Source organism: Bos mutus, chromosome X (assembly GCF_027580195.1).
Source record: "Bos mutus isolate GX-2022 chromosome X, NWIPB_WYAK_1.1, whole genome shotgun sequence".
NCBI lineage: Eukaryota > Metazoa > Chordata > Mammalia > Artiodactyla > Bovidae > Bos > Bos mutus.
Window position 1 is genome coordinate 99359424 of NC_091646.1, and position 15937 is coordinate 99375360.

Below are 15937 nucleotides of genomic sequence, written 5' to 3' on the forward strand. Positions count from 1 at the left end.
CTGAACCCTCCTCCCTCCTCCTCTCCATACCATCCTCTGATCGCCCCAGTGCACCAGCCCCAAGCATCCAGTATCGTGCATCGAACCTGGACTGGCGACTCGTTTCATATATAATATTATACATACTTCAATGCCATTCTCCCAAATCATCCCACCCTCTCCCTCTCCCACAGAGTCCAAAAGACTGTTCTATACATCAGTGTCTCCTTTGCTGTCTCGTACACCGGGTTATTGTTACCATCTTTCTAAATTCCATATATATGCATTAGTATACTGTAGTTGTTTTTCTTTCTGGCTTACTTCACTCTGTATAATAGGCTCCAGTTTCATCCACCTCATTAGAACTGATTCAAATGTATTCTTTTTAATGGCTGAGTAATACTCCATTGTGTATATGTTATTTTTGAATGTGCTGGGTCTTCATTGCTGAATGGGGTTTTTCTCTAGTTGTGGTGAGGGATGGCTACTCTCTAGTTGCAATGTGTGCGTGGGCTTCTGGTTGCAGTGACTTCTCTTGCTGCAGAGTATGGGCTCTCAGGCTTGCAGGCTTCAGTAGTTGTGGCACATGGGCTCAGTAGTTGTGATTCCCAGGCTTTAGAGCACAGGCTCAGTTTTGTGGTGCACAGGCTTCGTTGCTCCATGGCATGTGGGATCTTCCCAGACCAGGGTATGAACCCATGTCTCTTGCATTGCTAGGTGGATTCTTTACCACTGAACCACTAGGGAAGATCACAGATGTGTTTTATGTTTAACAGTAACACAAGACTTTTGCCATCTTCACAAAATAAGAAATACAAATGACCAATAAACATGGAAAAACTTGAATGAATTTATTGGCCAACCCAATACTTGCTGCTGCTGCTGCTAAGTCGCTTCAGTCGTGTCCAACTCTGTGCGACCCCAGAGATGGCAGCCCACCAGGCTCCCCCGTCCCTGGGATTCTCCAGGCAAGAATACTGGAATGGGTTGCCATTTCCTTCTCCAGTGCATGAAAGTGAAAAGTCAAAGTGAAGTCGCTCAGTTGTGTCCGACTCTTAGCTACCTCATGGACTGCAGCCTACCAGACTCTTCCGTCCATGGGATTTTCCAGGCAAGAGTACTGGAGTGGGGTGCCATTGCCTTCTCCAAATCCAATACTTAGGTTTTACTAAATAATTGGATTATTGGGGAAGCTGGGATCAGGGGGCGGGGGCGTGGGAAGGTACTATGGTTTGGGGCAAATGACTAATTTATTTTTGTCAGCTCCTCTAATTTGGACTATGAGACTTTAGCCAAGATCCCTCCCACTCACCTAATCAAAGATGAAATATGTAGGAGGCAGTACTTAGCAGCCCAGTGCTGAGTTTGCAGACCTTAAGTATAAAGCTACAATGGATTATGTCAGAAGGCTACTAGGGTGTTATTTATTTAAATCTATTTCATGGAATTCAGCACCACCTTAATGGCCTGACAGTGTTAAAGTATGTCCCAAAGTACCTAAATTACTCCCTAAATGTAATTTATGCTTGAGAATAATCTGACTAACTTGATTTAGAACAGCAGGAAATAAGTTATGCTGCACATAAATGAAGCAGCAGTGTAATTTTAAATACTGCTTGCATAGTGTATGAGAATTTTAATATTTGCAAAATTTTAAAAATCACTTGATTTATTATCCATGTGTTTATACTGACATTTTTTGTCCTTTATTTAGGCAGGTCTACATTACCTCTTGCTGTCAGGAAAAACAAATGCAACAACTTTTTTTTTCCCCTCTAGTAATAATACAGAGAGTAAAACTTACACTTATTTCCCTTAATGCTATTTGTAATATCTTTATGTGTTTCCTGTTGTAGCTGCATTTTCCTTCAGTCATGGATGTCCAGTTAATGGAATGAGAGGAATTTAGGGAGCGTAGTGAGTGACTAGAGATTAAATTTATAAATGTAACATTGTAAAACTAGCAAAATTTATATCTGTTCATTCAGGATGTTCCTTAATGGGAGAGAGTTTAATTTTATAAGTAGGCATGATAAAAAAATGAAATTTTACACAGTAAATTCAAGAATAGATTTATGCTTGGTTGTTAACAATACATGTTAAAATGCTAGAAAGTATGTTTAAAATTTTTATGTGATGCTTGAAATGGAGTTTAAAATATTATTACTCACATTAAATGTCATCACATGTAAAGTGCATGCTTTTATTCTTTAATATTTTGTTTCAATAGAGTTACTCATTTTAACATTAATTTTAATAATAAAATTAAATCAACTTTATTGTTTTCAAAGTTTTAGCAGTTGCAGACTATTGAATGCTCTATAGTAAGATATTTACAAAGTGACAGTATAAGTATTGCTGTGGCCAAAAAGTTCGTTTGGATATTTCTGAACGATGTTAAGGAAAAACCCGGATGCCCTTTTTGGCCAACCTAATGGTTCATGTCAAGTCTTTAAGTATGCAAAGATTCAGCTTGCAGGAGTTGAGTGAAAATGGAGTAAAGGGAAAGAGGGCATTTCAGGCACACTGGACTAATGTACAAAGTCACGAAATCCTGAGACAGTAGGGCATGGGGGGAAGGGGAGACTGCAGAGAGTCCTTGGTGGCTGGCAACTTCATCCTGCCCCATTTTTGTGGACCTGGAACACAAATATAAGTAGAGAAGCCTGAGTGTTTCCCTTATGTTTGTATCTCCAACTTTGTCTTGCAGCCCTAAGAGGTACCATGATCAACTGTGTGGGCCCTGATGGTTTTCTTCTCTTGGAGAAACTATATGATAGATAAACTGTGAAGAGGCAGAGGAGTTGGGTGGGAGGAGACTTTGTGGAATCTTCTAAAAGACGGTCACTGCCAATGCAGTGAGTGGTGGAGGCACACATCTGCAGCAGCCTAGAAGGAAGAGTATTTACAGCCCAGATGTTGAAGAAATAATCACCTTCCAGGACATAAAAGCATTGGCAAGAGGGTAAATCTGGTGGTTGGGTAATAGAAAAAAGCAGAATAGGAAGCGGGCTGATGACTGTAACAGAGGTGGAAAATGACCAAATGACAACTCCTCTGTGGTCTGGTTAGCCTCGGTCTGTTTCTCAGTGTATAAAGATGGAGATGGTAGTTGTTAGCATGTGAGATTGCCTTTTAAAAACAATTGTGCTTAGTGAAGTAAGTCACACAGAGAAAGATGTTATCTATGTTAGCAGTGTGTTCTTTCTTATATGTGGAATCTAAAAAATTAAAATAAAAGAATGTGTATAAAAAAACAGAAACATTGTAAATATAATGTTAATCATATATTTTATTGAAATATTATAATAATTTAAATTTTATTCTCACTAATATATAGTAAATTCCTATCAAGGAGATCCTTTCATTTTCTAATTATTCACAAACAATGCAAAATAAAAATCAACCAAAATTAACATTATATTTACAATGTACGTATATTCAGAGTGCCCTTTAAAAACTTAGTGTTTCAAAAGATAATCATTTTCATATCATTTAACAAAATAGATTGACTTTATTCACAGCAGTGTACTAACTTCTGGGATGATACACAGAGGTCTGAGACATAGGTCCTAAAAGACAGATAGCTTTCAATATTAGTGAATAAACAAAGTATGCCAAATAGATTGCATATGCCCCTGTGCAAGATATGATGAGTCAAAAATGAAGCTTCTCCTTGAAGGTCAGAGAAAGGAAAAATTATCTTCAAAGCCCCATTAAGATTTAGATCATTGGAGGGAAGTGAGAAAGTGACAGGCCAGAAGATGGGTTACATGACCCAAGTGTGGTGGTAGGGAATTGATTTCTGGAGACTAAGACAAGAAAAAAAAAAAAAAAAAAGAAATCAAATTTTGCATAGAAACGAATGAAAATGAAAACACAACAACCCAAAACCTGTGGGACACAGTAAAAGCAGTCCTAAGGGGAAAGTTCATAGCAATACAGGCACACCTCAAGAAACAAGAAAAAAGTCAAATAAATAACCTAACTCTACACCTAAAGCAACTAGAAAAGGAAGAAATGAAGAACCCCAGGTTAGTAGAAGGAAAGAAATCTTAAAAATTAGAGCAGAAATAAATGCAAAAGAAACAAAAAGAGACCATAGCAAAAATCAACAAAGCCAAAAGCTGGTTCTTTGAAAGGATAAATAAAATTGATAAACCATTAGCCAGACTCATCAAGAATCAAAGGGAGAAAAATCAAATCAATAAAATTAGAAACGAAAATGGAGAGATCACAACAGACAACACAGAAATACAAAGGATCATAAGAGACTATTATCAACAATTATATGCCAATAAAATGGACAACGAGGAAGAAATGGACAAATTCTTAGAAAAGTACAACTTTCCAAAACTCGACCAGGAAGAAATAGAAAACCTTAACAGACCCATCACAAGCACAGAAATTGAAACTGTAATCAAAAATCTTCCAGCAAACAAAAGCCCAGGTCCAGACGGCTTCACAGCTGAATTCTACCAAAATTTAGAGAAGAGCTAACACCTATCCTGCTCAAACTCTTCCAGAAAATTGCAGAGGAAGGTAAACTTCCAAACTCATTCTATGAGGCCACCATCACCCTAATACCAAAACCTGACAAAGATACCACAAAAAAGAAAACTACAGGCCAATATCACTGATGAACATAGATGCAAAAATCCTAAACAAAATTCTAGCAATCAGAATCCAACAACACATTAAAAAGATCATACACCATGACCAAGTGGGCTTTATCCCAGGGATGCAAGGATTCTTCAATATCCGCAAATCAATCAATGTAATACACCACATTAACAAATTGAAAAACAAAACCATATGATTATCTCAATAGATGCAGAGAAAGCCTTTGACAAAATTCAACACCCATTTATGATAAAAACTCTCCAGAAAGCAGGAATAGAAGGAACATACCTCAACATAATAAAAGCTATATATGACAAACCCACAGCAAACATTATCCTCAATGGTGAAAAATTGAAAGCATTTCCTCTAAAGTCAGGAATAAGACAAGGTGCCCACTTTCACCATTACTATTCAACATAGTTTTGGAAGTTTTGGCCACAGCAATCAGAGCAGAAAAAGAAATAAAAGGAATCCAAATTGGAAAAGAAGAAGTAAAACTCTCACTATTTGCAGATGACATGATCCTCTACATAGAAAACCCTAAAGACTCCACCAGAAAATTACTAGAACTAATTAATGATTATAGTAAAGCTGCAGGATATAAAATCAACACACAGAAATCCCTTGCATTCCTATACACTAATAATGAGAAAACAGAAAGAGAAATTAAGGAAACAATTCCATTCACCATTGCAACGGAAAGAATAAAATACTTAGGAATATATCTACCTAAAGAAACTAAAGACCTATATATAGAAAACTATAAAACACTGGTGAAAGAAATCAAAGAGGACACCAATAGATGAAGAAATATACCATGTTCATGGATCAGAAGAATCAATATAGTGAAAATGAGTATACTACCCAAAGCAATTTATAGATTCAATGCAATCCCTATCAAGCTACCAACAGTATTCTTCACAGAGCTAGAATAAATAATTTCACAATTTGTATGGAAATACAAAAAACCTCGAATAGCCAAAGCGATCTTGAGAAAGAAAAATGGAACTGGAGGAATCAACCTACCTTTAATCTGAGCCAGTGAAAGTCATCCTCAACAGCCTATTCTTTAGGACAAATGTTCTGGTTCATTTCCTTGCCCTGCCCTCCTTCACTGCTTTCCTCTTGACCTTCCCCAAGGCCCTGAACTCTGTCCAGCTGTTAGACTGTAAGCTGGATGTGGTGAGATTCAGACAAGTTCTTATTAGCAAAGCTAAGATATCCCGAAACACTCTGTCGTCATTAATGCTTACTCACCACTTCCTGAGTCCAACCTTGCAGTTTTCCACTTCAGAACTTCGAAGGCTAACACATGGGAGTTCAAAGTCGGCCAATTTTTTCACGACTAGAGAAAGAAGAAAGAGTCTTCCTGGTTGAAATACATACATATTTACACACAGTGTCTACATACAGTGCTTTAAAGAGATAAAATAGAGCATTAATATTGGAAGGAATAAAATCACATTAATAATATTCTCTTGCATAAAAAAAAAAAAAAAACAGAAACAAAATCACAGATTCAAAGAATATACTAGTGGTTAACTGTGGGGAGACCAAGGGGGAGGCAAAATAGGGTATGGCATTGAGACACGAACTACTACGTATAAAATAAATAAACAACAAGGATATAGTGTACAGCATAGGGAATACAGCCATTATTTAAAAGATAGCCATAACTTATTTTTTTTAATTTTTTTACTAGGTATTTTTTTTTAATTTATTTATTTTAATTGGAGGCTAATTACTTTACAATATTGTATTGGTTTTGCCATACATTGACATGAATCTGCCACGGGTGTACATGTGTTCCCCATCCTGAACCCCCACCACCACCTCCCTCCCCATCCCATCCCTCTGGGTCATCCCAGTGCACCAGCCCCAAGCACCCTGTATCATGCATCAAACCTGGACTGGCGATTCGTTTCACATATGATAATATACATATTTCAGCACCATTCTCCCAAGCCATCCCACTCTCACCCTCTCCCACAGAGTCCAAAAGACTGTTTTATACATCTGAGTCTCTTTTGCTGTCTCGCATACAGGGTTATCGTTACCATCTTTCTAAATTCCATATATATATGTTACTATACTCTATTGGTGTTTTTCTTTCTGGCTTACTTCACTCTGTATAATAGGGTCCAGTTTCATCCACCTCATTAGAACTAATTCAAATATATTCTTTTTAATGGCTGAGTAATACTCCATTGTCTATATGTACCACAGCTTTCTTATCCATTCATCTGCTGATGGACATCTAGGTTGCTTCCATGTCTTGGCTATTATAAACAGTGCTGCGATGAACATTGGGGTACACGTGTCTCTTTCAATTCTGGTTTCCTCTGTGTGTATGCCCAGCCATAACTTTAAATGGAGAATAGTCTACAAAACTATTGAATCACTATTGTACACCTGAAACTGATATGATATTGTAAATCACCTGTACTTTCCATTTAAAATAAATTTTACTTATTGTATTTTTTCTGAATATTCAAAGTATGAAGTATGCATTGCAGGAAAACTTAACAATATTAATATATATATATATAATGAAAATTAAAATCAACTATAGCCTCACCAAGACGATACCATGCCAACTATGACTCACTGTATTTTAGATTCTCATTTAACAGCTCTCTGACTCCAGTGATTCAAATTCCTGTAAGACATACACAATGTACAATTCCTTTTTATAGGGAATACATTCTTCAGATGTATTCTTAAGTCATGTTTTGGGTATTAGCACTGAAAATATAGGAAAACAAAATTATTATTAACCATGCAAACATTTCCAAGATCATTTTGTGGCTGATGGATATAAAACATTTGATCAACTATAAAATGCCATTATTTATTAAAGATATAATTATTTTATAAATTTATTTTTAGTAGAAGGATAATTGCTCTATAATATTATATCAGTTTCTGCCATATATCAACAGGAATCAGCCATAGGTGTACATATGTCCCCTCCCTCTTGAACTTCCCTCCCACCTCCCACCCTTTACCACCTGTCTAAGTTGTTACAGAGCCCAGGTTTAAGTTCCCTGCGTCCCACAGCAAATTCCCATTGGCTATCTCTTTTACATATGGTAGCGTGTATGTTGTCCATTTGTCCCACTCTCTCCTTCCTCCCCGCCTGCCTGTGTCCATAAGTCTGTCCCCTATGTCTACATCTCCATTATTTATAGGCTAGTGATAGAGACTATCTCTCTTGGCTATTATTAGCTGCCTTTTTATGCTACCAAAATACTGTTTTAGATATTTTTAAGGTGAAAATACAGTTAATCATTAAATGTAATACCTGATAGAATGCATGATAGAATACATGTAGATATATAATTAAATAGTGGAAGAAAATAAAAAAAAAGCCTTACAACTATCACTTTGAATTGTTTAATTTGGTGAAAATTCATCTTGAAAAAAGGAAATCCCAGAAAATTTAATGTAAGGTGCTAAAGGACACCACTGGAACCAGAGAGATCTGAGTTAGAATTCCAGGTCTGCCATTTAATATCTATTTACCTTTTGGTAACTTACTCAGCATCTCACCTTTCTCCAGTGAAAAATGGGAATAATAATTGGTATGTTGCAGAGGGTGTTGCAGGAGTTAATGGAATGGGATATGTAAATCCACAGACCCCAGTGCTTAGTTTATAATGTGAATTCCATTCCTTTCCTAGTAAAACGATAGGGAATTGTGACATTATTTGGATCCTAAAATTACTTAAATTTCCCAAGGGGAGGTAGAGATCTGAGAAGATCCTCAAGATGTTCAAAACTAATCCATTGCATCTTAAGAATAGATCTCAGAGAACTGTACAGACAGCTGTACTATGAGGTCACTCAATAAGCAGGAATTTTCAGGATGGCTTTTGTTTCGTGCTGGCAAATGCCTGTTTGGACAGGCCCTGCAGACCCAGTAGATCATGAGCCCACAGACTTTAAAACTTGCACTGTATAGTATTTTTTTTTTTTTTTTTTTTTGTATTTTCAACTTGTCAGTACATTAGAATCACCTGGGTGCTTTTAAAAATACCAATGTCAGGGTCCCACCTCCAAAGATACTGGTGCAATTGTTCTAGACTGGGGACCCAAAATCAGTGTTTTATTGCTATTTTTTTATTTTATAATGCCCTATGAAAAGACTCTGATGCTGGGAGTGATTGGGGGCAGGAGGAGAAGGGGACGACGGAGGATGAGATGGCTGGATGGCATCACTGACTCGATGGACGTGAGTTTGAGTGAACTCCAGGAGTTGGTGATGGACAGGGAGGCCTGGCATGCTGCGATTCATGGGGTTGCAAAGAGTCAGACACCACTGAGCAACTGAATTGACTGACTGATGTGATTTTTATGTGCAAGTCTCTTAGCAAAAACATAAAGCCTTGACTCATATAATTTCTGGCTCAGTCTCTTCTGTGACCAGAAATGACCAAATAGTTCCTTCTCAATGTTCTTTTCATGTGAGATGTTGACACATTACCTTTCACAAAATTCCTTCAGCATCACAATTTAAAATGCTAGTGGATACAATGCAACTAAAAGGAGAAAGGAAGACTAGTATACCAGTTAACTGGTAGATTTCTTACATCTAAGCCAATGTACAAGTTACAGCTGTCATCCTGAATGCTTGAAGATTTTAATGAGCAGACACTTTTAGCTCAAGATATGACTGAAATTGACAGACTTTATGAGCTAATTTTTGATCCAGAAAATCTTTTGAAATTTAGTATCTAGCTTCAAAATAATTTATTAGATATTAATGTACTTTTAAATTTCTGAAATTTTATTAAAATTAAGTATTCTCATAGGGAAGAAAACACTAATATTCCATAATAATTGTCTCTATTTTCCTCTCAGTCACAAAGTGTATTCATTTTGAAGGGAAATGGCAACCTTTTATCAAATGTTTTAATTCATCCTATATTCAATATTAGTTATTTATGTTAACTGAAACTGACATATACAAATGTGAGAAACTATCAAAATAATAGCTTTATTAATGTAATAACATATATTCTATGTCCATATAATCCATTTATTTTTCTTGATCCCTAATTTTTATTTCTAGGCAATTTGACAGATCTGTTGAAAAATGGCGACGGTTTCATTATGATATGAAGATATTTAATCAATGGCTAACAGAAGCTGAACACTTTCTCAAAAAGACACAAATTCCTGAGAACTGGGAACATGCCAAATATAAATGGTATCTTAAGGTAAGTTTTTGAAATCTCTTTTTTTCAGACTGTTTTTATCTCCACCACAACATCACGACTGCTTAACTTCTTTAAGTTCAGGTTGTGAAGGATGATGGAAATTTATATTTCCTGACTTTTGTTGTCAGCACCGCACATGTTAGAACTTGTCATGATGATCATTTTGGAACGGTTTGTGTCAGGATGAGAGTCTAGACATAACCGGTTTATCTGATGAACTGCAAAGTGTAATTGAATCTTGAATACAGAGAAACATCTTACAGCAGGGTGTCCTGTGGCTTTAGGGCAGTGTGTGGATTTTGTCCAAGAGGAGAACTTGTGGTATACTTGGTAATAATGTAGTCACTAGAAATATCCATCATTATAAAATTACAGTTCTGTTTCCCTAAAGACAGTCTGTGGTGATGTAGCAATATTTCTATATATTCTATTGACAAAATTTCTTCTGAGATAGGCCAGAGGCCAAAACAATACAGTAAATTGGCAGTACTTATTGACTGTTTTATGGGTTGGAAGTGCAACATATGGATTATAACCATCATACAGTTTAATTTCAACTGGCTGTGTCTTTTGATTATGTAGATAAAGTGGATTGTGGAGGTTATAATTTAGGTTATAAAGTATATGGCTTAAGTATAAGAAATACTGGGTTCACTATACCAAATCTTAGGTACTTTTGCAATATTTTTTAGTTCAAATTGTTCAGGTAGCAATTTTCAGTCAAGGAGATTTGAACCGTGGCCAGTTTTTGAATGCCAGAAAATATTGATTAAGACAGATGAAAGCAAAGAAAAGGGGGTAATACATTAAATAGTCCAGGCATTTCAAAATGCTGGGTTCATAAAAGTAATATCATTTTCAACTTAACAATTCTCCTTTTTCGAATATTTTTTGCATAGAAAAGATGCCTTTTGATATTAAAGTAACCATTTATACACCCCTATATATATGTAAGCTATGTAAATGTAGAAAATTAATATTGTAAAATTTTGTGTAATTATGTGTATATCAATCAAATCTTTATACTCATCAGCATTACCATTGCAGATAGAGGAAATTCATCGATTTCTAATCTGACATCATACAGAAAATATATTTTTAATAGCACTAAAGTGAATTTTGAGCCAATGTAGCATCACCAGGTCTCTGACTTAAAGAAAGAAATATAAGGTATTTTGGGGGAGATTTATAAACCTCTTGCCATTTTGAAAGATGTCTGTCGCAAGGTAGTTATACATATTAATCTGTTTTGTTATAAAAATAATATATACTCATTATAAAAAATGAGGCACTGTAGAGGTGTATTGTAGGTAAATATATACCCACCTTCTACTCCACAGAGAGTGGTTGTTTTGATATGGATATTGGTATATATTTTAGCTTGTCATCTCACTCAGCAATGGATACAGAAGGTTTATTTGGGAGTATTTTTGGGAATTGAGCAATGGGTTTATGATATTCCTTGGTATAGTTTTCTTCATGTTTCTTATTCTTGTGGTCTGTTAAGCTTCTTGGATTTGTGTGTTCATAGTTTTAATCAAATTTAGAAATTTTAAAGGTGTTACTTAAAAATAATATTTTTCTGCTCCTTGCCCTTTTCAGGGACTCTGATAGCGTATATTATGCCACTCACTGATGTTCTGTTCTTTTTATTTTCAGTCTTATTTTCTCTGTAATCATTTTAAATAATTCCTATTGTCAAATGGACTAATCTATTTTTTAGCTTATCTAGTCTGTGGTTTATCTCATCTAGTGTATAATTTTAACCTCATACATTGTTGTCTTGTGTGATTCAATACAATGCTGAAATGTGGTTTGAGAATTTTAACATTTTCCGTGTTAATATCTTAACAGACCTCAACATTCAATCTTTACCTTCTGAGAAATATGGAATACAGTTACAATAACAGTTATAATGTTTCTTGTCTACCAGTACTATCATCTCTGTCTATTTTCGGTCAATTCCAATTATTTTTTCTCCTTTCTATGAGTGTTATTTTCCTGCTTCTTTGGATGACTGGTAATTTTTGATTAGATACCAGATGTGAATTTTAACTTGTTGAGTGCTTGATATATTTGTGCAGATAAATATTGTTGACCTTTGTACTGAAACATAGTTATTTTTGCTTGGAAATAGTTTGATCTTTGGAGTGTATTACTCATATACTTTGAGTTTTGAGCAGAACAACCTAAAATCTAGGGCTAAATTTTCCTCACTACTGAAGCAAAACCCATCTGAATACTCGCTCTGATGTTTTTGTATGATGTTTTCCACTGTGTCTGGCAGGAACGGGTACTCTCCCAGCCATATGTGAGCTCTGGTGATTGTCTGCTTTAATTACTGTGTATAGTTCTTTCCCTTGACATTGGTAGTTTCTTGTTGTTGTGCTTCCCTGGTAGCTCAGTTGGTAAAGAATCCACCTGTAATGCAGGAGACCCCAGTTTGATTCCTGGGTCGGGAAGATCTGCTGGAGAAAGGATAGGCTACCTTCTCCAGTATTCTTGTGCTTCCCTTGTGGCTCAGCTGGTAAAGAATCTGCCTGCAATGCAGGAGACCTGGATTTGATCCCTGGGTTGGAAAGATCCCCTGGAGAAGGGAAAGTCTACCCAATCCAGTATTCTGGCCTAGAAATCCATGGACTATATAGTCCATGGGGTCGCAAAGAGTTGGACACAACTAAGTGACTTTCACTTTCATTTTCACTTGTCATATGGGAACTGGTTAGGATTTAACTGGAAACTGGAAGGGTGCTCTCTGCAGATCTCCAATGTTTATTCTCTGTATATCTGTCCCCTCCCTGATGCTCTGCCTTGTGACTCTAGCTACTTTGGTTCCCTTCGATACCCAGCTCCATCTCCTCATCTAAAGAAGACGCCTTGTTTTCTGCCCTTGTCCTTTGTCATAGCTTGGAACTCTATTCAGAGAGTAAGCTGGGGCAACTGTAGGGCTCACCTCATTGGTTCTCATTTGTTTCTAATTGTTCAGAGATGACTGGTTTTAATTACCCAGTGTCCAGTGTCTTTTAAAAAGTACTGTTTCATACATTTTGTTCATTTTTAAAAATTTTTAGCCAAGAAGTTAAATCTAGTCTAGGCTAGAGGCAGAAGTCCAAAACAAATTTAATGTCATTTGATTTTTGTTATGTTTGCTTCTATACAATCTTGCATGCATGCATGCTAAGTTGCTTCAGTTGTGTCCAACTCTTTGTGACCCTATGGACTGTAGCCCTCCAGGCTCCTCTGTCCATGTAATTCTCCAGGCAAGAATACTGGAGTGGGTTGCCATGCCCTCCTCCAAGGGATCTTTCTGATTCAGGGACCCAACCTGGGTCTCCTGCATTGCTGGTGGATTCTTCACCACTGAGCCACCAGGGAAGCCCTCTATACAATCTTAAAGCTGTTCAATATACAATAATTTTACTTGCCTTGAGAATGACTAAAGGTCTCTACTTCTTCACACTGGGATTTAGATGTAAGTGAACATTTCATCAGAACTTTGTTTCCTTTAATTGGATAATTTTTTTAAAAAACTATTTTATTTAGTCTGTTTTTTTACTCATTCATTGGTGGCTCAGATAGTAAAGAATCTGCCTGCAATATAGGAGTGCTTGGTTCAGTCCCTGGGTTGGGAAGATCCCCTGGAGAAGGGCATAGCAACCCACTCCAGTATTCTTGCCTGGAGAATCCCCATGGACAGAGGAGCCTGGTGGCTATAGTCCATGTGGGTCAAAAAGAGTTGGACATGACTGAGAGACTAAGCATAGCACACAGTACATACATAAAGTATAAAAGGAACTTCTTTTATACTTGGAAAAAGTTTTTCTGGCTAAGGAACTGTGAATGGTAACACAAATCTTCTAAACAGTTACAGTGTCCTTCTCCCCTCCCCCTGTGATTAAGAAGGTCCAAAATCCTGCATACACACTTGTGTATACCCGCATAGACACACATACATTTAAGAAAACTGTGGTTATCTTTCTAGTCTGTTAAGTCTCAGAAAAGGGTCCAGAAAGACACTATCAGCCATATCCATTGATAAGACAAATGAAATCTGGTAATTTCAGCTCTCTTGGTCATTATCATTATTGATTAACTAACAATGAATTATTCTTGTTGTTGTTTAGTCGCTCAGTCACGTCCTACTCTTTTCTGACCCCATGGACCATAACCCACCAGGCTCCCCGGTTCATGGGATTCTCCAGGCAAGAATGCTGGAGTGGGTGGATACTTCCTACTCCACGGTGTCTTCCTGACCCAGGGATTGAACCTGCATCTCCTGCATTGGCAGGCGGATTCTTTATCACTGAGCCACCAGGGAATCCCAACAATGAATAAGAGGATCTAAGTTTTTGATGAGGAATTATTTTAGGAAATAAAATGTAGATGCTACAGGTTGGCAGCAGATAGATTTGTTGCCCTGAACTTGTAATGGTTACTTTGAGGAATATCAGCCAAGTAGGCCATGTACTAAACAGATATTTAAAAGGGTACACTGATGTTTAAAACCTCATCTGTATGAGTTTCAGCAAATGTGTCTGTGCTATCCTTAGTTGCTCAGTTGTGTCTGACTCTTTGCAACCCCCTGGACTGCAGCCCGCCAGGCTCCTTTGTAGGTGGGAATTCTCCAGGCAAGATTATTGGAGTGGGTTGCCCGGAGTGGGTTGCCATGCCCTCCTCCGGGGGATATTCCCATCCCACAGATCGAACCCAGGTCTCCCTCATTGTAGGTGGATTCTTTACCATGTGAGCCACCAGGGAAGCCCATATATCATGTCTAGATAGGAAATAAAATGATAAATCATCGCATATTATGTGCTTGTCTGTATATACTTCTATTAAGCTGCATTTTATTTCTATTTTTAATTTAAAAAAGATAAATCCTACTGACATTTGGTGTTATTACTCAAAATAAAGTTGCTACCAATAGTGTAAATAAAAGATTGCCTGGCTCCATGCAACTCAGCTGTTTTTTCCCCATCACAACTGAATGATAAAATTAAGTATATTAATTAATATTTTTCAAGATATTCTAAAAATGTCATGCAACATGGGAAATCTTTTAAAAATATCATATTTTTATATGAGAAAATATCAATCATGTGATATGCCACTAAAATTGGTCTGTTAATAAGCTCACTTAGTTATTTGTGCATGTCTTAAATATTCATTCAACAAGCAGTGATTGAGTACATATACAGAATTTTATCATCCACAAAATAGTGACATGCCACGTTAGCTTATAGTAGAAATTCTGAAGATTGGCTAAGAAGTTGCAAGCCATATTCAAAGAGTGTGGGTTCTAATTCCACCTCCTTTAATAGCTACAGAATCCTATGAAGTGTCTTAAGTCTCTACATCTGTTTTGTTCTAAATAATAATAAAAATGAGATGTGCATAAAGTACTTAAAATTTCATTCTCCACAAAATAATTACTCATTACACATTAGTCTAACTAATCACACTTCCTAAGTGATTAACCTGTATCTATGAGAACAGAAGTGCATTTACTGAATTGCTATCCCCAAACATCTGAAATACAGATTGAATAACCAGGTATTTTCAATAATGCTTATTTTTATGTCTTGTTACATTTTCTCAAAGTATAACTCTTGGATTAAAAAGTGAGGAAACTTCCACTTCAACCAAACAAATCTTTCTCAGAAAGCTGGCATGTTTACCTCCTTTTAGAACTAAAAGAGTAAATGTTAATGAGAGTTTTCAAAGGGAAAGCTAAGCATCATGAAGGAAAGTTATAAAAATAATGTCAATTCATCTAGTGACCGAGTGAATTGGTGAGCCAACAATATGTTGAGTGAAAACAGAAAAGTGGAAATCATAACATGCTAATATTTAGCTCTACATGTTCTTCTAAAGTAGAAAGAAATAAGTTTTAAAGCATGGGTTGTTATTTTAATGGAGTTGAAAATTCTAGAAGTTGACAGTAGAACTAATAAAAATCAAAATTAGATTGAGTATTTTAAAAAGTGGGATACCTTTTATTAGTGGATATGAAGCCTATTGATTTGATTAGATAGTGCTACTTAGTGAACCGTATTAAAAGTTAACAGTCCTTTATAAAAACATTACCATGAGAAAGCAGTGCAGTGCAGTTC

General features: G+C 36.4%; 1 protein-coding gene across 6 annotated transcripts in view; it reads left to right on the forward strand.

Moving 5' to 3' along the window:
- DMD (dystrophin) overlaps nt 1-15937 on the forward strand; it is a 2671852-nt gene that overhangs the window by 1461018 nt on the left and 1194897 nt on the right. For all 6 annotated transcript variants that reach the window (XM_070365439.1, XM_070365442.1, XM_070365443.1 and 3 more), the window contains one exon: nt 9677-9824. In XM_070365439.1, coding sequence (XP_070221540.1) covers nt 9677-9824 — 148 coding nt within the window. The remainder of the gene's footprint in view (nt 1-9676; nt 9825-15937) is intronic.